Source organism: Amphibalanus amphitrite, unplaced genomic scaffold (assembly GCF_019059575.1).
Source record: "Amphibalanus amphitrite isolate SeventyFive unplaced genomic scaffold, NRLGWU_Aamphi_draft 000525F_arrow, whole genome shotgun sequence".
NCBI classification, from domain to species: domain Eukaryota; kingdom Metazoa; phylum Arthropoda; class Thecostraca; order Balanomorpha; family Balanidae; genus Amphibalanus; species Amphibalanus amphitrite.
Window position 1 is genome coordinate 348,318 of NW_024882019.1, and position 22,454 is coordinate 370,771.

The 22,454-nt window shown below is 47.9% G+C and overlaps 1 protein-coding gene across 6 annotated transcripts; it reads right to left on the minus strand.

The window, feature by feature from the left end:
• Positions 1-1,395: 1,395 nt before the first annotated feature.
• LOC122393247 (copine-8-like) lies at positions 1,396-21,430 on the minus strand. Of its 6 annotated transcripts, none has more exons than XR_006258661.1 (13): positions 21,322-21,408; positions 20,073-20,199; positions 14,997-15,171; positions 14,223-14,336; positions 13,373-13,861; positions 12,571-12,757; positions 12,155-12,304; positions 11,644-11,766; positions 7,544-7,717; positions 6,289-6,480; positions 4,099-4,976; positions 2,689-3,193; positions 1,396-1,828 (listed from the first exon to the last, which is right to left on the minus strand). XR_006258661.1 is itself a non-coding variant. In XM_043389107.1 (10 exons), the coding sequence occupies exons 2-10, from the start codon at positions 20,168-20,170 to the stop codon at positions 6,290-6,292; spliced, it is 1,701 nt and encodes a 566-aa protein (XP_043245042.1). In that variant the 5' UTR covers positions 20,171-20,199; positions 20,558-20,710; the 3' UTR covers positions 5,922-6,289. The 6 variants fall into 6 exon arrangements, 1 of the variants encoding a protein (XP_043245042.1); XR_006258664.1 differs by lacking the exon at positions 21,322-21,408 and adding an exon at positions 20,778-20,798; XR_006258663.1 differs by lacking the exon at positions 21,322-21,408 and adding an exon at positions 20,558-20,709.
• Positions 21,431-22,454: the final 1,024 nt, after the last annotated feature.

Below are 22,454 nucleotides of genomic sequence, written 5' to 3' on the forward strand. Positions count from 1 at the left end.
TTTAACACGTGCAAGGTACATCCATAAAATTATTTTCTTGCATGCTTAAACCATTTTTGATCATAACTACACCGAGCAGTAGGCATAAAACTGAGAAGGTCGAAATTCAACTCTTAGAGAGGGTCCGTCATTAAAACAAAGGGTAAATACCGCCCAGTTTTCGGCCCTAAGCAGACCCTATCAGCTCGCCCTATCTCTGAACTCATGCATAGTTTCGCCTCAACCGGTAAAACGTCAGAAAAAAGGTATAATGTACGCACAGGGCATGTATACTTAGCCACCTGTGCTTCGAGGTCCTGAGGACGACAGCGGGAATCGGGTGAAAATAAATCAAGAGAGGTGGCCGAGAGTCCTCCCAGTGGTTCTTCCGCTCGTCGCAACGCAGCTGTGCCGACACCATCAGCCAGCAGTGGTTTCAGCAGGATGAAGACTATGCTTGCACCGTCCTGAAGATCATGCATTGTCTCCGAGAGTGGATGTGAGATCCCGTAATTTTCAGTCAGGGCAACGCCATTGAATGGCCTCCGCGGTCACCTGACGTTACACCTTCATATTTTTATTCTCTGGATACACAACAGAAAGATTGTCTTTTAGGACAACCCAACGAGCCGGGAAGAACTAAAGGATGATCCCTTCGAGCAAACATAGGCGGCATCTCACCAGAGAATCGCTCCAGAATAGTGGAGGAAGTCAAACGTAGTCTATTCATGCACGCGGCCCGAAATGGTAGCCATGTAGAAAAGCAGCAAATGTGGGGCTACGAGCAAATGTATTGACTCATATGTATGTCAGAATAAAATTTTATAAAATGCTCTTTCATATGATGTCCTATTTATATCTATCCATCGCGTATTTTTGGCAGTGTGGCCAAAACAAATGATGACCTTACTTTTGGGACACCCGGTATATGCAAATGAACATCCATCAAAATTATTTTTATTCGATGCACGCATCTGCACAACCTCCACTCTTCAAATCTTGGTGGAGCTGGAGCGGGAAGAGTCGAAGACCAACGTCTGCTAGCGCGAAAACGGCAAGCAGTAAGCACCCAACCCGTTCAACATCGTGAAGGTGATGGCGTGTGTCGGCATAGTCGACTAGTCCCATGGTTCCCGACCACGTGCCTAACATGTTGCCAGAGTTCGATTGACAATCCATGCCTAGTGCCTAGGGATGGGATAGCAAGGAAGCCAATGAGACCGACTATAACATCGCCACCAATGAGAAATAGGTATGTACCCTTTGATTTCGGTAGGAAGGCGCTGTTTGTCACCTAGCTGCAAATCTCATGGATCTTCCCCGATCGGTGTTCAACGTTCGGATCGTCTGAACCTGAAATGTCCTTTTCTGACCTGCGTGCAGACTCGATCTGCCCTGCTCGGAAAACATTACGGAAAATGGCCATATCATATATTTTGAATGATACCACTGGCAAATAGCATTGGACAAATGAACAAATTATTGCAAACACCGATCGCCAATAAAACAGATTGCACAATCAACTTAAACGACCTTGAATACGACCTCGCAGCCTGCGCCTCCTCAATGACTATGAATTCTATAATAGCATTTCATTCTCGCATGCATTCGATATCCAAAGTTCCCCAGTAGTAGCAAATGATACCTTAGAGTAAAAGCGTTAGAGTAAAAGAGTACACAGCCACCGCCGATGTGACTCCTGAATCAGAGGATGTAGCACTACCGAAAAGGTGGCCAATACCGACTGCGATTGACCGGAAACCAAACAAGAACGGATAGGCCAACAGAGTACCGCAAGTTCCTCTCGCTGACATGGTTTAATACACAATGAATATAACGAAAAATCATTACGAGCGAGCGAGCGCAGCGAGCAAAGCGAAGTCTTTTCAATATAACGGAAAAATCTCAGTATGAGCGGCCCGGCCCGGCCTGTAACGCTTTTGAGAGGCTTATATCTCAGCAACCGCTGGACCGAATGGCCTGCGGTCTTTTTTGCTGGGTAGCCCCATCCCTTCTACCACGTAATTGACTACTTTTGATACATTTCAGTGACCGCCGTGGCACGTGCCACGTGAAAAGTAAAGGGTGTTCAAGCAGTTTTGCAAAAGTAATGATTTTGAGAGGCCCATATCTCAGCAGCGGCTTGAGCGATTGTCTTGCGGTAATTTTTATAGGGTAGCTGCATTCCTTCTACCAAAGGTCGTATACTCTTCATCTATGTGAGTGACCCCCACTGCACGTGCAAAATACAACAATAAGAGGTGCCAAATTTGTTCCCATTTCAGTAACTCGGTAATTACTGGGGCGATTTCGCTGAAACTTGGCATACAGCTAGGCACCCACCAGGCAATGCATTCCCATGTGTTGCGGTTAGGGTGCTACTGCACGTGCGCACGTGCAGGGGGCGTTTCCAGATCTCGAGAACGGCTGGGCCGATTGCGCTCAAATTTGGTACACGGTTGGGGACCGGTTAGTAGGGTGCCGTGCAAAAGTCATTTTGGACCCCGTTTGCACGTGCGCACGTGCAGAATGCCGCTTTCAGATCTCAGGAACGGCTGGGCCGATTGCGTTCAAATTTGGTACACCGCTAGCGACCGGTTAGAAGGGTGCTTTGCACAAGCCCGTTGGAAGTACCCTCTCGCCCTTCTGCACGTACAGGGCTCACTATCTCGCTCGCTCGTTCTTCGCCCAAAAGGCGTTTTACTGGTTGGTAAGCATTGGTCAGATCGGTCAGATGATGAACAATGACTTTTTTATGTCATTGTCCTTTTGCGGATTTTGTCAAAGAGCTAGCGCATAAGGATACATGATAAATCTTAAGTGGTGATAATGCACTTTATTACTGAGAAAACAGGATTTAAATCGACAGGAAAATACAATACATTTCAGAAGAATCAAGACAAAGCAAAAATAGGCACATTGCCCTGGATACACGTTGGAATCAAGCATGTTGTATGCCACTGGCCCACTGCAATGCGCTGCGTATTAACTTACACAACATCTATACTAAGATTTTTGTGAAGCAGTGGTGGTATATGCTATTTGCGCGCAACATCTGCCGCAAATGCTGCACTTTTTAAGATTTATGTCTAATATCTCAAAAACCGATTTGTATTTTTCAATGAAATTCGGTAGATATTCATATTTGCTGAATTTGAACTAAGCGCCACTTTTATGCCAATTCATTTACTTTTTTGAAGGTGGGAGAGTCCCTCCCTCGCCCGCACATGCCATTTTCCCATCCTAGAACGCACATGGGGGGGGGGGGTTGCCACCCCCCCGCGCCATTTCGTTCCTGTTGGAGATAGAGCTTAGCAGTAAAGACCAAAAAGATTCTTTGGGAAGAGACGAATCCAATGATACCCAGTTTTACCTTCTCAGGTCAGTCATTGACCTTCCAGGTCAGGTCAAACTAAAAAATGTTGCTGTTTTGGGTCACCGTTGGATATCAAGTGCGCTGCTTATCAAATACCGATGACGATGCTGTTTTCTGGTGCCAAGCCAGCTAGAACCTCTTTGTCACACTATCCGACCAGAATTTTGCTGCTGAGGTCATTTCAGGTCAAGTTAGGTCAAGGTCAATTATATGTGTTTGTATGTCTGTGTGTGTCTGTGTGTATACTGATGTGTGCACCGATTGTTTTTGGGTCCATATCACATGAAATCATGATCTGAGAAGCTTTTACCAAAAATGCAGTCAAAAAACTTCACAAAAAGTAAATTCAGCTTGCCTAAAACGCAATTATCTTAGATGACCTAGGTTGACCTTGACCCTGACCTTGACCCCTATACATCGTCGAACAACATGTTCCATGATAGGTGGGAGGTAAGACTGGCAAAAAAGGCCGAAATCAGGGTGTCAAAAGCTCACAAGGCCCATGGCAAACGCAAGATGTTGAGAATTGGCCATTTGGGTCATGACATGACCTGAAAAACAAGGTCATATCTCCGAAACCAAAAATCACAGAAACTTGAAATTTTCAGTGGACATCAAGAAAGGATAGATGAGCAGCTATACACAAAATCAACCTTCTAGCTCTAAAAATGTTGAGTGCAGAGCAGAAAGACTGCCTGGGGGGGGGGGGTGGCAACCACCCCCCCCCCATGTGCGGGCGAGGGTTAAAGCTGCGTAATAACGATACTAGTTTCTAAAAAGTGGAATATTTTTACTGCTTTGCTTCACGTTAGCATTATATTCAGCGTCCGTTGGACATATAATAAAAATATCAACTTAACTAGCCCTAGTAGCTCTTAGTTCCTCTTGTGATCTATGATAGTTATTAATCATAACATCACAACTCATTTGTTATGTAAACAAATCACAGAGTTACAGTACGCTCTAAGCATAACACGCACATGTATGAACTATATTAAAATGCTTCGAAAAAGACGATGGTAAAAATGCTTCTGGAAAATCCCCACGGCTGGCAAGGCTATAGTCAAGGCAGTGAAAACGAAGCGTAGCCTGGGGAAGAATTATACTACAGTACAGTGTCAGTATCTGAGAGAGGCAGTAGTTACTTGTACTTGACACCAATGGTCCTGGCAAATTCCTGGATGATGGTGATTAAGTACTACAGCTATTGTGCGAGCGATCGTCCCATTTACAGGCGTCAGGACGATTAGATAGGCACACTGAAATATCGTAGTTCAGGCAAGCAAAAACAAAACACGCCTCATAAAAATAACGAGTTTGCCTGAAAGATTCGTTGCGAGAGAATTCACGGTCTCCACAACACTTTACAGCGCCCTCTTCCTCTCTCCTCTACCTGTTATCAACTTCCTGGAAGAGCCGATGGACGCAGACGCCCTCCGATAACTCGGCAGGCGGATCTACCGCGCAGGGCCGGGCGCCATGACCGGTGGTGGCGACGGCGAAATACCCTTCATCTTCATATAGTCGACCAGCTGCCCGGGCAGCTCCGCCAGAACGCGACTGGCCAACGCAGCCTGAGTGCTGGGCCCGACGCCCTGGCGTCCCAGTACCGCCTGCAATTCTGTGGAACACGCAAACACGCACACACACGTTAGTCGATGGTTACTAACCAGCGAGAGAACAATGCAGTGAGTTTCACAGTCTGGACGGACGAACTAATACGAGACCCAACCGAACTTGCCTGACGAAGCGAATAGCTATTGCGCATGCACATTTTGACATGGTTAACATCCACAATCCAAATATCCAACATAAGCAGTCCAGGTCTAAAAAAAAAAAACGCTTATTCATGTTCTTCCTTTCACGAATTACTACGCTTATTCATTTTGTTTCCTTTCATGGCTTACTCGCAGTTTGCACAATCGGCGATAGGCGGCCTTACCGCAACACCACGCATGCACGGCATCCAGAGGGCTTGTGTTTCCCTGCGCAGAGTTATCTCTGATTCACGCACCGGGCGACAGCACAGTGGTGAGCAACTCTGGGACAGTGCAACAGTGCGGTCGTATGTGCATGTGTTCAGAGGGCTGTTCGGCTGCGCAGCAAAAATGAAATATGCTGCAGCACGCATGCGCAGTGAGGACTTCGTCGCCTGTTAGTCCCGCCCACACCACTGCGTCACCGCCTGTGTGACGTCACCTACTGAAGCATGCTTCGTTTTCCTGCAGCACGAAATTTGGTGCTGCAGGAGGCGAAAGTGGCGCGGATTAAAGTTTACCGTCCAATATTTCTTATTGTAAGTGGTTTGTATGCTGTTTTTTGGGTATCATTATCACTCTTTTCGGTGGCACATTGCTAATAACCACATTTGAACGCAAATTAATCGTTGTTTGAGCGACAATCACCAGTCCACCCGCGCAACGGTTCGCCGCGTTTGAAATAGGCTGCGGCGACGCTCGGCCGCGGCGTGCCGGCGGAGAGTGGGCGGAGCCAGGCGGTTGACGTCACCCAAGTATGACGCACGCAGCACAGATCTATGCTGCAGGGACCCGAACAGCCCTCAGGGATGCGTTTATGTCTTCCGCTACAAATGATCCGATATGGTGTCAGTCCGACTCGAGAACAAATAGCTGCTGCGTAAAGGCGAGCTTCGTTTAGATGGTGTGGTGGTTTCGAGGATGATATCAAGGTAGAAAATAACCCTAAAATGCGTCAAAATAAAGAGCGGAAAAGGTAGGGCCCAGTAGGAATCGTAACATGTCGAGAACTGAAAACCATTTTGATACATTAAGTTGAAAAGGGTGGACATTTTACTTTACGTAAACCTTGCAACTACTTAGAAGCTAAATACACGTGGCTCAAATCAAAACCAAGCAAGAAACCAGGAGCTGGTGCACACAGGGTCTCTGGGCCGCACGCGGCGGCCAACTGACCTCAGTAGGTCGTGACGGTGGGCAGGCTGGGGTCGGGCGGCGGTGGCGGCGCCGGCCCGCTGGCCGCCACGCCCGGCTTCAGGCCGCGCAGCCGCATGTACTCGGTGAGCTGGGCGGGCAGCTCAGCGAGCACGTCGCGCGCCAGCCGGTCGCGGCCGCCGGCGCCTCCAGTCTGCAGATGGCGGCGCAGCTCTGCAGACGCAGACGCACACCGGCCGGCGCGCGGCGTCAGCGAACGCCGCCACAGCCAACGAATTTAGCACGGCGAGCTACGCTGAGACGACCATATGTGATTTTGGTGCGGATGTTTGTGACTTATGTGGTGTCAGCAGGAGAGGATCGGTCTGGAGTTTTGTAGGAGATGAAAATTTAAACTGGATAGATTAACATGGTAGCTCCCACGCAGCGGGGGGCAGTAAAGGATAGATAGGAAAGTACGTAGAGAAAAAATGTATTACAGGCACATTACATTTACGACCCAGTTAAGGCTGAAAAGTGAAACAGACTCCGCATTCAGGAAATCGCATGCGAGAGCCTATTCAAATACGTTAGAATTCTGCCCGCATCAATCGCATGCGGGAGGTGCGAGCGATATGCGAGCGTGCTTCCGCGCATTTGAATAGGCTCTCGCATGCGATTTCCTGACTGCGGAAAGAGTCTGTTTCAGGCATTGGGGCTCTGAGCGTTTTATTACCATCACAAGAATAAGCATATCCGGCATGGATTTCCAAATTTTCGGTTTGACCAAAACACGAGCTGCCTGATGACTTTTCGTCCCGACGAAAAAAATGCCTCTGAATGCTGGCATTGTTATTGTGAATCCTAATGATCATGATGAGCCGGCTGCTTCGCCAAAAAGTGGTACAACGAATAATGAATGAGTTAGGTGAAGTGGTAACATAGTAACAATCTTCCTTGGGGTGAAGTGCGAGAACCATGTAGTAGGTGGTTAATGATGAGTAGCGAATGCATTTAAGCTGCAGAATGAAATGCTCAGACAGCCCCAGCATGCGTAAAAACGTCCCTACGCCTGGCCCGGCACAGTTTAGCCACTCCCTCTGCAGTCTGCACACGGAGGAACTGCTTACTGTACAAGAACAAGAAGCATAACATGCAATATCAGCGATCTGCAGTACTTATCCCGATACCCTCATCAGATACCGCCCTGTCGAACGTTGCGCCTCGTACCGCGAACATGACACGCCTATTAGCGCCGTGGATGCCCCCAACCCCGACGCCCACCCGCGCCACCTACCGACAAACTGGACGATGTCCCTGGCGGCGATCCTGCCGCGGTCGTCGCGCAGCTTCTGGTTGTCCGAGTCCAGGTACTCCATGGCCGAGAAGTCCTCGGAGCCGACTCCGACGATGATGACCGACATGGGCAGAGAGGAGGCATCCACCAGCGCTGCCACCGTATCTGCACGGTCTGAGAACGCGAGGGCCGCGTGAGCACGGGGCTGAGGCTTTGCGGCAGAGGTTGTCCAGCGGTTGTACGGGCTACGCAACGCTCCGTTCGCCGAAGCATGTACGGTCGACCTATTGGGCTATGGTCCACCTGTAGGCGCCCATTTGTGACTACATCCACTCTGGCACTGTGCTTCTACTCTCATAGTGTAACAGAACTGCACTGGATCACAAAACACCGGTGTACCTCTAAGCCTAGCATGACCCGGCATAAGCCAACCAGATACTTCACACCACCAGTGTTCTAAAATTGGATTTTGGTTGGGTGTGACGATGATGACCAAAAAAATCTAGGATGAGAAAAAAAAACAAGTGAAAACCTATATCACTTTCGCAATAAAGGCGTAACGCTACGCTGGCTGATAATAAAAGAACATACCATTCCTGACCACCAAAACTAACCGAAAAAGACGATGCAAATAGGTAAGGATGATATACGACAGAATTATAACTTTAGCATCTGATCGCCAAGTGTTTCTAAATCCGTCCCATTTTATCCCAACCTTTGTGTTTGATTGAGACTAATGAAGTTAAGAATCACCCTTGTCTCTTATACAGCTAAGAATGAATACCTACCTACTTCAACCAGTGAGATTTCATTTTCCTCACAAGTCAAAATGCATTGTCACAATTGAATGCTGTCCAGTGGCCATCCTTCTCCTAGCCTTAAATCAATGCCTTCCTTTCCGTTTCAGATGCAGACAGCAGATATTACCGTCAGCATCTGCTAAGTTCCTACTCATGCTTACTGGCACGGATCCAGGACGGTCCTTCTGCCTGTATATTTCTCCTAAAGAAGATCATCCGCGGACCTCCATCCTCGCGACGCCAGTCGCCATCATGCGAGCGAACTAGGTCTTTAAGAAGCAGAAGATGCAATGATTCTGTTGAAATCTGTTGTCATATCTTAAGGAGGGTGGGGGAGGGGCGGGTGAGAGAGCTCTCCCTATATGCAGGCTTTGGTACTAGTGCCATGTGGAGAAGTTTTCTTTCTTTTTTAAGCAAAGGAAGTGGGAAGGAACCTGTCGTTGCCGTTGCAAAGGGTATCATTCTGTCGTCCTGTATTATTGATTTAGTGCAGTTGACTCAGACTGTGTAATGCGTGAGGCATGGTCATCACTGTGACACTGTCAGACATAAAATCTTAGGTAATCATGATACCCTGATGGGCAGTTTGTTGACGTAACTGATCACTATGAAACCAGAAACCGTATAACTCATGTGTTCTGGCCTCTGGGACGTTTTGCGCCTACAATATGGCAGCACCGCTTCCAAGATTACTGTATATTTGAGATAATATGCGGCAATATAAGTATGTAGTTTTCGTTCGCATCTGATCTGGTAATATTCGTACAGTCAGTACACAGTATAGCTTTGAGCTTTCCATTTTCAACATATATGACAGTGGCCGGATGATACTGGAAATGGTGCCTTTGCTCTGGGCACACAGAACGGGACGCAGTATTGAGTATGCAATTGCAGTCGCACTATGCAGCATGACATACGCCGGAAATCTCCCGGCCCGAACGCCGGAACGGCCAGCGATAGTCGGTACTCATTACGCATAGTGAAAATGGAAACGGTGTCAGCGCAACTCTTCGAAAAGAACGGTGCACTACATGAGACTAGACAAAGGGTCACTGATTAGGGCACCCCAAACGGAACGATGTGCACTGCGCAGCACAATACGCAATATCGCAATAAAAAGCGTGCAACTAACCAGTAACCAGGGCATCCATATCGGAACGGAACGGGATGCAAAAAAAAAAATGATAGGATGCCACCGACCTCATGGCCGGCCACCGAAACGGAGCGGTAGCTTCGTATCATGTCACGTGATAAGTGCTGAGTGAGAGAGCGTCACTGATCAGTGATCAGTGATCAGAGCACCCGCAACAGAACGGAGGGCATCAGTGATCACTGATCAGAGCAACTGCAACGGAACGGAGGGCATCGCTGATCAGGACACCCCAAGCGGAAGGGAAAGCGAGAGCACAACTGACCAGAACACCCGAAACGGAACGGGAGTGAACGGAACGCATTAGCGGCTCGCCGAATCGCGATTCCGGCCAAACATGGCCTCAAGAAATAGGTCACAGGTCAAAGGTCATTTGGGTCAGGAATAAGAGATTTTCAGAGTAGGTGTCAAATTAATTGACTCGAGGGTCCTGAAAGTTTCGTCGCGATCGGCCGCTTTTTACGCGAGTTATTCTCGAAAAAAAACGAGGGGGTGGTTCGCTCGACCCCCCCCCCCCTATACGGGCGAGGGATAATTTATTAAAAAGCTAGGGCCTTCTTAATCCCATCTACCAGCTTCAGAACATGTATTGGGCAGATCTGGGAATACCGTATCTTAAATTTATCCCTAGAGGTGTGCCAAGGTATCCTTTCATTCATCTTGGCTTTCCCTCGGCCGAACGCTTCGTGTTTAAAAACCTTTAGAAACTAATTGAAATGAATAATTGGCGGTAAGATTATTGCAAAGGCATGAGAAATTAACGTAAAATACATCATTACCGGTCTTATAACCTCATTTCGCGTATGAAACCTGCCAGAGTCCACAAAGTTTCATATTCATCCCTAGGGTGTGCCAGGGTGGCGTGTCAGTCATCTTGAACCCCTGCCCGACCCGACGCCTCGAGTTTTAAAGACATCTAAAAGCTAATAACGTAAATAATTTGTGGTGAAATTGATATAATATGATCAGAAAAGAACGCAGAATAAATTAGTATCCGTCTCAAAACATTATTTTGCCTATGAAACCAGCCAGAGCCCGCGGAGTTTTAAATTCATCCCTAGGGTGTGCCCAGGGTGGCTTTTCTCATCTTGGACCTCTACCAGGCGCGACGCCTCGAGCTTTAAAGTCCTCTAGAAGCCATTGACGGACATAATTTGTGGCGAAATTAATGCGATAGGATCAGAAATAAACGCAGAATAAATTGGCATCGTCCTCAAAACATTATTTCACCTATGAAACCAGCCAGAGCCCGCGGAGTTTTAAATTCATCCCTAGGGTGTGCGCAGGGTGGCTTTTCTCATCTTGGACCTCTGCCAGGCCCGACGCATCGAGCTTTAAAGTCCTCTAGAAGCCATTGACGGACATAATTTGTGGTGAAATTGATACAATAGGATCAGAAATGAATGTAGAATAAGTTGGTACCTGTCTCATACCCCTATTTTGTATATGAAAGAAGTTAGAGCCCACCAAGTTTTAAATTCATCCCTAGGGTGTGCCAGGGTGTGCCCAGCTGACTGCGGGTCCAAAGATGAAAATTTTGTAGGCGTATCCTGCGCAACTTAGTCAAAAGCGAATTGCATAGGTAGTGTTTAATTTGCGCAAGCAGCGGCTCATCCGTTTTGCGTTGGCAGCAAACCACTAATCATAGTTGTTATGAATATCCAAAAGCATTTATTCAGAACACAAACCTGGTTTTTACAAACAGTTGAGGTGATCAAGGTCATTCAACGCATATTTGTTATTAACAGCTGGAAGTGTGCAAGGTTATTTTCTTTCGTTGTCAGTCAGGGTGAGTTGTTGGGTTTGTGCCTTGATTTCGCATCTTTTTTTTCATGGAAATTATGTATTATGTAGCAAACCTATAAGTTCTAACTGTCTATATGGCGCTGCTAGGTATATCTGGTAATCTGGCTGTTAATTGTTGAGCATGAGTTGAGCATTTTTCAAAGATGAAAGAATTCCAACTTACCTGGTTTTGGGGATGAAAATATTTTGCCCATTAGGTGTGATTTTCCACCCAAAATTCCGAAAAATGGAACACTGCACACCACCATTCATGTAGACACTTTTGGATCAATATGACCAAAATGGGTTCATTCCATGACTGGCCTGAGACCACCCCAGCACTCCGTCATGCGAATATGTAGTACCTGTGATGATGCCGTCGGTGATGATAAGCAGAACAAAGTAGTTTTTGCCGTCCTGAGAGCTGGCGGCGAAGCGGGCCACGTGACGAAGAACAGGCGAGAAGTTTGTCGGCCCGTACAGCTGGACTGAAACAGAAACAATGGCTCGTGAGCCGATCGATAGTCAATGTGTGTTTGTGTGAGTTGGGGGGGGGGGGGGGGGTTAGGGTATGGAATGAGCATAGGGACTATGGTACAGGGGTATGCGGGTAACAACAACACATTTGCTTTCAAAGTACTTGTGAGTTCGGGCCTCCAACTGATGCGCTTTTCCTATATGGTCATATCACTCAACTTTGAAGGAGACCCTATGAAATAACCGATGCTACTTTCATAATCAACCATTGTTCTCATCATGAATTTCATGAAACAAGCACGTAATGAAATCAACTGTGAATAGATTCGCGGCAATTCCTCTTCCAGCAATCCCAGGTGAAACACGCGGCAATTCATCAGCCGTCATCCGAAGACCCACCTGTGTTCAGCGAGTGATAGTAGGCCTGCAGAATTCCGTCGACGCCAGGGCAGAACGGGTTGCTCGGATGACCGTTCAGAAAGAACTCGTGAGACACCTCTCCGTTAGGCGGCACGCGCGCCCCGAATCCCAGACAGGGGAACATCTTGTCTGCGGAGCGGGAGAAACGCACCGGGCCAGAGCGGTGAGGTGAGCGAGAGGGCGATATTGCGATAGTGAATTCGGGCTTGAATTCGATAATGAAAGAAGCCAGAAGACGCATCCATGTATGATATTGCCCACGAAATTGATAAACCGGTGCCAATTCTGTGCAATACTGTCTCGAAATCTCATCGCAGTCGTGCCCTGTATGACACTGTCTCCAAATCTCACCCATATCGAAGTCCTTACAAACATACTCATTTTTCAGTGCTTACCTGAGTCGTAGTCCTGTATGATACTGCCCACGGCTCGGATAGCCGTCATGTACTGGTTGTCCCCGCCGCGCGTGTCTCGGTAGTGCAGCGAGCGCGGGTCGGTCGGAGGTCCGTTGGAAGCCGTGAAGTCGACGGCCACGGTAAAGTTGAGCTGGGTACCGCCCTGGACATAGTCGAGGAACGTAGGCTGCCGGAGAGAACACGGGAGAGTTACGTGGGAGATACTGCAGGTACTGGACAGGTTCCCAGAAGATATTATGTAGCCGTTACAGACCCGATGTAGGTAAAATCATCACATCGTCATTGCGAGGAAACAATAAATGTGGAAATTTGAGCTAGTTAAAGCGCAAAAAAGGTTCTAGCATCAATTGTAGAACGGTTGTTAGTTGAAAACTTTTCATTGAAATAATTCTTGGTAGCACCACAACCATAGCCTGACAAACCCAAGAAAGAACGCCTTCTCGACGCCTCGAAGGCGGCTCGACGCACTTAACATATGAATTGAACATAAGAGATAGCCTACCTGTACCTAAATCTGACAGAAATTATCTCGGGCGTATTGAAAGTTATCTATAGAGACAAGCTTCAATAACTGTAGCACTTTAAAACCGTTCTTTCTTAGCTTTGTCAGGCTAAAGCCAAAAATGTAAAACTGAAATCCAAGAACTGTTAAATATGTATAAAAAATGGCCTGGAGACCAAACCCTTCTCTGAAGCTCCTGGTAGCTACCCTGCCGTCACCTGACTCTGAGGTCACCTTCACCAGCCTCAGTAGTCACTCGGCCGCTCTGCCCAGTCTTACCTGCGTGGTGAGGCGGGCCGAGTTGACCACCAGAGTGCCCGAGTTTTTGTACTTCCTCTTTTTGGCCTTTTTCTTCTCGTTGATGAGCGGGTGGGTGTTGGGCGCGGCGGCCGAGGCCGGCTGCAGCAGACGCTCCACGGTCACGTAGCAGCTGCCGATGACGTCATGGCTGCCGTCGTCGTCCCAGTCCGACACCTCGAGCTTGAGCTGGCGCTGCTTGTCGCCGTTGCAGAGCTTCACCAGCGATATGGTGAACGTCCTCCAGTCGGGGTTCAGGCTGCGCTTCACCACCTCGGTCCGGTGCACCAGCGTGTACGAGTTGTCCTCGTTGACACGACTGATGGCCAGGAACGGGTCGCTCTTGCTGAACCAGTCCTTTTTGTCCACCTTGCGCGCGCTGACAGAGAGGGTGAGCACCTCACGGCACGAGGCTACCTCCTCGGCGGAGACACGCAGCGTGCCCGAGCCGCCCTCGATTGGCCGGCTGAACTGCGGGCGAGACGGAGAGACAGGGGGGGGGGGACGGTCAGTCAGCCGCGGACACTCGACAAATGAAACAGGTCATCACTTCTTGACGAGGTGGCGATAAATTAATGAGGAGAATGCCACAGCGAATCACAACCAAATTTCACTATTTCAGTGATAGACGATACGATTGTAGCGTGCCTACATGTAATTACATTCTAAGTCATTTACATCAGCGATGGTCTGCAATTTCGCTCACCAAGCAATTATATTCCACATACGAACGTGTATTTCCTCACTACCTTCTTTGCTGATCTGACCTAGCTTCCGACCGACAGACACCGAGTTCGATTTCCTTGCCCTCTCCCTCACTGAGGTGACCCACCTTACGACTCGCCGAGACGAGCTCGCCCACAGAGCACTGCACTCTGCCGAGAAAGTCCTGCTCGCTCGTCGCCGACACCTTCACATCCCAGTCGTACAGCTCAAATCGCAGCAGCTGCAGAGACAGGCGTCAGATGTAACTCAGCGTGGATAGACGGTCGTGAGTCGTGCATGGGTCGGCATGAGTCGGTGATGCTTTTAAAGTCGGCACTTTAGGCATGAGTTTGTGATGTTTACCTTGAAGGTAAGATACACAAGATATGCAAACACATTGTATGCAGACAGACGTGAGCCCCGTGGCAAGGAAGGCATATGACAGACAAAGTAAAGAATGATGAATGGATAGAATAAATAAAAAGCGATCAGTTTAACTTTAGGTACATTTTTTCATACAATATAAGCATATGCATATGCTCATAAGTATTGGTAAAACTAGCTTAGGTAAGTTAGGTACGTAAGCCGTAATAGCCACGCTATATGTGGGAGGCTCTGATGTCATTGTCATTACATACATACGTACAGACATACATGCATGCATGCATACATAGTACATACAATAGATACATACATACCTACACACATTGATAGCTGAACATATGGTCTCACGACAATGTCAGCCAAGAACTCAAATTGCAAAACACCCCACTCACTCTCATTAGCGAATTTTAACGGGCACCCATAAAAACATCATTTTATCCAAATCTCACTAGTGAAAAAGCGAGACGACAGAAAATCATGCATCACTATCTGAAGATATGAGTTAATGCCAACATACCTGTTTTTCTTCAAATTTGTAGCTGATTTGAAACTTTGTCGCAAACTCCGGATTAAGATTGTTCTTGATGACCTCGGTTCGGCCGACTTCAAAGAAGTTGCCGCCGGTGCCCTCGGCCAGGTACAGAATACAGCAGGGATCTGACTTGGATGTAATGTCGAGATCTCTCAAGCCACTGTAAGAAAAAAGTAATACAATTTTAGGATGATAAAACTGCTTTAATCATGTATGAAGGCATTCCCTAAGAGTTGACGGTATACTGCAGTTACTGTCATTAATATAGAGCACAACAGTGTTCAGATGAAAGTAACAACTTACCTATACACAAACCAAAATACAAGCAAAAGGAAGTTGCTATCTCCGTAAGCACAGTGATATTCAAAATTTGTCAACACTTTTGATCCCCATTGGTTTTCCCATAGATAACATGAACCCGGATTGGACACGAAATCAGTCTGATCCAGAATGGGCCCGAAAATTTTGAAATCTCAAATGCAATGTTTTTCTTTGAAACCTCAAGTGACAGTTTGGACTGTCACTTGAGTCAAAGCCACAACTGGCCTGGCAAGAGCTTTGTTTTGACGTTTTCGTGTTTTTTTTTTTGCTTATTTATTTTCTTTTTAAAATAAAATAAAAATGTTTTATTAGAGCCGTATATTGCGATATCGACAGCGACACGTTTCATCACCAATGCAATGGTTACCAGACTGCACAATAAATAGGTAGGGCGACATAAGCCGACAACATAAGACATCATGAGCATTGGATTTGGGCATGTACAGGGTGTCCCATAAGTTCGTTCTCACCTAAATTTTACGTTTTTAGGCTCTCTTGCTTAAAGGCACGCTGAAATTGGTTCGTTACTGAGCTTACGTGGTTGCCATGGCTGGTAGAAATATGCTCCACAGTATCTAATTTCTGTAGACAAAATAGTTTTTGCTAGAGAGCCCGTTTCCTACACAGACGACTAACGCCGCAACATAGAGGTCTCCAATACGGGTACGTCTCGGTATTTAGTCAGCACGTGACCATTCGCGACGATTGAGGGTGATTGAGGCCTACCAGTCTGTAGACAATGTCCATCGCTAACTGGACGCACAGTCAGCAAGTGACACCGATGATTTGTCGGGAGTCAATCATTGCAAGTTTATCCTCTTTTTTGTCAGCTCTCAGGAGTGAGCCATGTGGCCAAAACTGTGTGGCGCCAAAGTGGCCATCAAAAAGGTCAAAGAGCTAGAAAGTTGGTAAGCAGACTTTTCAGGATGGATTACCAGCTGTCTAAAATTGTTCTTACGGGGTACATAACTCAAGGTGACTTAAGCTTTGCTTACCGGAGGGCTCAAAACAGTCAAAAACGTCTTAAAATGGCCAAACATGAGTTTCGTTATGCCTGAGGCTAAAAAAACTAAAGGGCTGAGAACATCAACCACGTCATCTGGACTAACTAGTCCACGTTCGAGATGAAACACCCGTCCAAACCCGAAAACAACCCCATAAGGGCGAAGGAGGAGGCCTCCGTTTCGTCCCGTATGTTCCTATGCGAAAGGCCAAGGTCACGGTATTGTGGGGTTATAGGCGTCCAGACGCTGACCAGGTTGCGATTGGTGTCCCAGAAACAGCTTTGGGAAGCATAATGCTTTTCCAAGAAAATCTAGGAGGAGTTTCAACCCTCAAGCTGAACTCGAACCGCGAGTATGAACACATTTATAGAGGAGAAAATGGCATCCGAGAGGTCGTAGGCTCATCTTCAGGCAAGACAGTGCATCAGTGCACAGGTCAAGCAAGGCTTAAAAACGGTGCAAGGAGACTGTGACAGGCGTTTGTGGCAAGACCACATGCCAGGCACCTCATCGGATCAAAATTTCATAAAAATTTGTTGGTTGTGCTGAAATTGAGGCTCGTCGAAGCGTAGTGCTGTTCCAGCCTCGAGGAGCTCACGGCGCATGTCAAGTCAGTCTGGATTAACTTTAAGCCTGCTATGCAGCCAAACATGCCGGTTGGCATGCCGCAGCATGTGTTCATGTGTTTGCCTATTAAATGGGGAGCACATTGAGGGGTCATAAATATATCAAAACGCAATGTACTCTGTTTCACATGGAAATTAAATGTGAGAACGAACTTATGGGACACCCTGTATAGTCGACTACAGAATGATGTTCCACTCCTCAGAAGCTATCAGTTGACCGGAGCACTAAGTTGTGCCACTTATCACGCAATTAAGCGTGTCGATTGTGAGCATTGGGACAAAGCTATAATTTGTGAACTCAGCCCGTGTGATGCGGCACAGCCTACCACTCCAGGCAAATAATTGCCTGTGAAAAGTGGAACATCATTCTGTAGTCGACTATACGGGCACGCTCGCCGCTCCCCGCCTCCTTCAGGCTGGGACACACGAGTACCTACATAGTAGCGCCGGGCAGCGCAGGAGGGCTTGGAAGGGGGTTGTGATTCCTCCCGACAGACGGGACCGGACGCTGATCTGCAGTGCCGGTCGTTGCACTGCTCGCACTCCGCCATTGACCAGCTCGGAGCTGGTGGACGTTTAACGCAGCAGCCGCCGTGTCGCCGTCAGCGATGGCTGGTGGTAGCAGTGAGCCCATCAGCTGTCTGTACCATCCGGCCGGCTAGGTCTGGATGGTGCGGGCCCTCGCCTACGGCTGCGGCGCGGCTGCGGCCCGAGGGCTGTTCACGGGCACCGCACACTGCTGCGTGCGGTGTGTGCGGTGGGTCCAGCAAGCGTGGGGTTAGGGGATGGGTAGGCGGTTCTGACGTCACGGCTGCGTGCGGTGGACGGTTTCCTGTGGCCGGTCCCGACCGGCCACAGCGGTCGCTGTGTGCGGTGACGGAAGGCTGACGTAGGGACGCAGTGGGCGGAGCTTGGAGTGTGCGGTCCGACCGCACACAGGGCCCGTGAACAGCCCTCCGGTGAGCCTTCTGGAAGTGAACGTCCACCGGGACGCTTGTCTAATCGACGGCGCTCGCTTTTCAGGCAATTGCGTCAACGCTCAATTATACTCCAGGCGGCAGCACGAGGGTATTCACTGCAGGTGGCCGGCTGACAGTTCTCGGAGAGTCCTCCAGCTCAGCAGAGAGCTCTGGACGGCTGAACTGTTGCGGAGAGAGGTGAGGGCGGACTGGGGGGTCGTTTAGGCAGAAGGCTTTTTAGCGGACACTGGCCTTTGAGGCCACTATTACATGCCAATTGCCAATGCTACATGCCAAAGGTGCCATGAGCAGGCTGGAATTTGTTTTTCGTCTATGGTTTCCGTCCTTTCTGCGCTACAGGCGTCCCAGCCCTAGCAAGTAGCAACTCCACCAGCGTGTTTACTTTGAGGCGCCCTATGAAAACAACTTTATGGTTGAATAGTCTCAATCATATAAATGATCCTTTTTCTCGGAGCCACTGGGCGGGGAACTGAGCAGCCGACACTCGGGTGGAAGAGTTACTTTCCTCATCCGATTCCCCGCATTTCGAGCACGCGACGTCGTTCTGCAGCCCGATGCAGTGATTGTAGGGTCCTAGCGGCGCCTTTTAGCCATTGGAGAGCCTAGCGCCTTCGGCACTCTCCTTATTCTTCTCATGTTCAGCGATGTGCGGCCGTCCGATCATCGGGCCTCCCTCTGGCGAAGGAGACCCGTCAGTTGCATGGGCCGGACGACAGCATGCGGTTTCTCCTGCAGCACCTCCAGTGCCGGTGCGTGGCCGAGGTGCGACGCTCCTGGCCCTGTTTCACCGGTGATAGCAGCACGCTGCTATTACACGTGTCAAATTGGGTTTCCATGGAAACATCAACAAGTCATGACGCCGTCAATCTGTGTGATGTCATCAAATACTGCTGCTAACATCTTCAAGGCCGTGCGATCAAACAAATGTATCAAACGCAATTCAACGAGACAGCAACTCTGTTCCAAACGCAGCTCACGGATTACACGAAACGTCATTAGTGTGACCTCATCACATTACGTCAGCTCGCGTAATTTGATAGTAACGTGCTGCTTTCACCGGTGAAACAGGGCCCCTATGGCGAAAAGGTTACCCAGTCCACCTGGCGTGTGCCATTTTAGAAAAGGTAACGGGTCTACTGGAGCCGTTTATACCACTCCCCATGAGCGTGCGTCCTAAGCCTGCACAACGCCGACCGCAAATCCACCAGAACCCCACTCTCCGCATGGCCCTCGCACTCTAGCACTCGATCGTTTGTCCCCCCAAAAGGCGTCTTAATGTTGCTATGGTTCCAGGAATCCTGCAGCTGTATCGGCGTACTTGCAGTTTCGACGACCCTTTACGAAGTGACTCCATCCGCTGATCCAAATTTTGTCCAATTTACGGCACCAAATATTCCAGCACTTTCTTAAAATGGTCAAATTTTGTTTAAAAATAAAGTTACTACTAAAGCAGGTCTTGCTAAAATTGACGTCCTGAGTTGGGCACTGTGAGAGTGGACCGCTTCATCACGATTATGTGAGCATTCTGCGTTTTGGTGTGGCATTTCCTAAAACATATGGACTTTCATCATTACAAAGTCAATGGTGCTGCAGCTATTCTCCAGGACGAGAATACAGCAAACACTAGAAGTCTGCATGGGCTATGCAGCTTGGATACCACATAATTTTCCTGGCTGAGGTCTCGATCCTGTGTGGTAGTGTAAACATCATAACTGAGGTTGCTGGTGTTGAGGAAGGGGGATATACGATTGCTCTTCATCAGATGTCATTTTCTCCGCAGTAACTCTTATTTCCTGCCTTGTTGCTCGAAGAACTGTCCGTCCATTCCTTTGCGATTTTGCCCATTGTAAGTAAGCCATGAGCTCACAAGCATAACATTGAAAATGAAGCAGAAGTAACTAGTAAGTCTACTCTAAACCAGACGAAAGAATAAAAAAGTCCACACAAGTCTATATCAATATAACTAAATAGAAGCGCACCAACCAAACATCCTACTTTAGTGCTCTGCAAAATATATCAGTTTCAAAGGTTTGAAAATGATTCACCACCAAATATGCACACTGCAGCACAGCACTGCTGAGCCATGTACTGTGGAAGGGCCTTTATCACTGCTGGCCTCCATCAGCTCACCTGCAGGCAATAGACAGCTCAATCTGTGAACAGGGTGCAGCAGCGGCACCCGGTCGGAATGCGCCCGGGTCGCCTGATGATGGCGGTGGTGCCGACATGGTCACCAGGTCCACTCACGTCTCACAGTCTGGTGACAGAAGAACGTGGAACAGGGTTAGTAAAACTGAACATGGTTTCATGTGGATGGATATACATCTAGATTGCAAAGGAAAACCAGTGAGTTGCAGTTTACACGAGCCTAGGGAGGAATATTTACACTACCTTGCACCCTGCTTCAACTTTCAAGCACTGACCAAATTATGTTTGGTCACAATTTTTTTTTTTTTTATCAGCAGACTGCTAACCTGCTGTTGTTTCTTGGCGATGCTTCAGTAACCTCAGAAAGTTTTCATTCACCTATGAAATTAGGGGGAAATGGATGCCAATTACCAGATCAGTTTATTTGTCAGCAACAAATGATGCAACTATCATCCGGCATTACTCACAATTCACAAAAACGTAGCCACCCTGACATAAAACAAATTTTCACTTCCTAAAGGCCGAGCTACACTATGCGTAAATCGTCCAGAAAATTATGTGCGCTATCTGCGAGTTTGCCGATTTTGCAGAAAATCGGTACCCAGATGTTCAGCTGATAGGAAATACACAGGGTCAGCTACACTGGGGTACACAGATTCAGTCATGGAAATCACAGACGTTCAGTACAGGAAATGCCTGATAGTCAGGACGATCAGGATGTTCTGTACCGATATAAAGCTCAGAGCGGTTCAGAGCTACGAACTTTTTCGCAGAATCTGCGAGATTGTATAATGAGACAGTTGTTGGCGCACTTGGTGGCGCAACATATGAATCCAAGTGACGTAATTAATAATTGGTTCTTAAATTTTCATGTGTTATTGATGTTTTACTAACAAAACAAGTTATTCATGGATAAAATAATATAAAAAATGGCAAACTTAGGTGTTTGTTACAAAATCACCAATCAGTTGTTATGATTACATCAACATCCAATAATTCACGGATATTCTGGAAAATCGCATAATGATAAACCAATATCAAGGGAATCTGGCAATCACGGGCCTGTATTTCACGCACGTAATTTCCTAGACGATCACTGAAAGTCAGAGTGTAGCATTACTAGATAAGGTTGAGAATTGAGATAAGGGGTCCTGCCTTGGATAAGAACATGATAAGAAGCAAGGCCATCTAAAGATAAGAGGAGGGCGAAGTCTCTCTCCCACACACTTACCTGCGCTTGCACTACTTCAACTTATCTCAAACTAACAAGCCAACTAATCTCCACGGTATAGGCCATAAAGGCCATAAACACTCATACAATCGGACGACGGTGAAAACAGGGCGCCTGGGGCGATTTGATCAAGGTTCGTCAAATTTACACGTGATGTTTTACATGTAGAAGGCCCGTGTAGGGGGAGAACTTCCAAATGTCACGTGACTAATATGCCCTCCGGCGCCCTGTTTTCACCGGCGTCCATACAATCATTGAAAATTGAAACGTCACAACTGCGCCATCACCGCCATCACCGCCAAAACCGATCACGCTGAGCATTCTCCCGCTAGATGTCTCGAGCGTAAGCGCCTGTAGTTAGACTGTACCGCACTACACCCGATTCGTTACGACCACTCTCCCGCTAGATGTCTCTATTGACTATTGTAGAGCGCCTATAGGCAGACAGACTGCATCGCACGACACTCGCTGAAAACCTAACCTAACACCTAACCTAACCTAGTGAGTTGAAGGTTTCATCCAAGGCATTATATGCCGCTTCACGCCTTCATCCATGCTAATCGCTGAAGACGTTCGTTGTCCCACTACCACGGGCAGAGCCTCTTTTAAGGGAATTTGACTGGGGGGGGGGGGGGGCAACCTGGAAAATTGTCTTTAAGAATCCATTAAACCCTCACCCAAATTGGTGTTTTCCAGCTGCGAACGTATATGGGGGGGGGGGGTCCGTTGGACCCTCCCCCCCTTGCCGTTTCACCCCTGATCGAGCTAGAGCTTCGGGAAAAAAACGGCCGTGTTGCCCGTGATGAAAGGAAGCCGATGATACCCAATTTTAAGGTCCTAGGTTATCGGTTGACCTTCCAGGTCAGGTCAATGACCCAAAAGTCGGGAAAATCGGGACCTGTTAGAGCGTCGTAAAGGGTGGCTGCTATGTTTTTTTTTTCGGGGTGCTGATGACGAATATTATGTTAGTTATGATCATAGATGATGTCTTCATGCATTTAGGCCAGGTCGGGTCAGGTCAGGTCAGGTCAACCAGTAAGGGTTTTGCCGGGTATTCGTAGTAGGTGGCAACCGCCTGTGACAGCTTCGTAACATGTTACGAAGGCACCAAAACTACTTCGTAAACGGTCAAA

Excerpts from the sequence above, each read along its gene's own strand:
- LOC122393247 (XM_043389107.1), bottom strand. The coding sequence starts at position 20,170 with ATGTCGGCACCACCGCCATCATCAGGCGACCCGGGCGCATTCCGACCG. Across the intron at positions 14,337-14,996 it reads ACAAATTTGAAGAAAAACAG|CTGCTGCGATTTGAGCTGTA; the intron begins GTATGTTGGCAT and ends CTGTCTCTGCAG. Across the intron at positions 6,481-7,543 it reads GGACATCGTCCAGTTTGTCG|AGCTGCGCCGCCATCTGCAG; the intron begins GTAGGTGGCGCG and ends CTGCGTCTGCAG.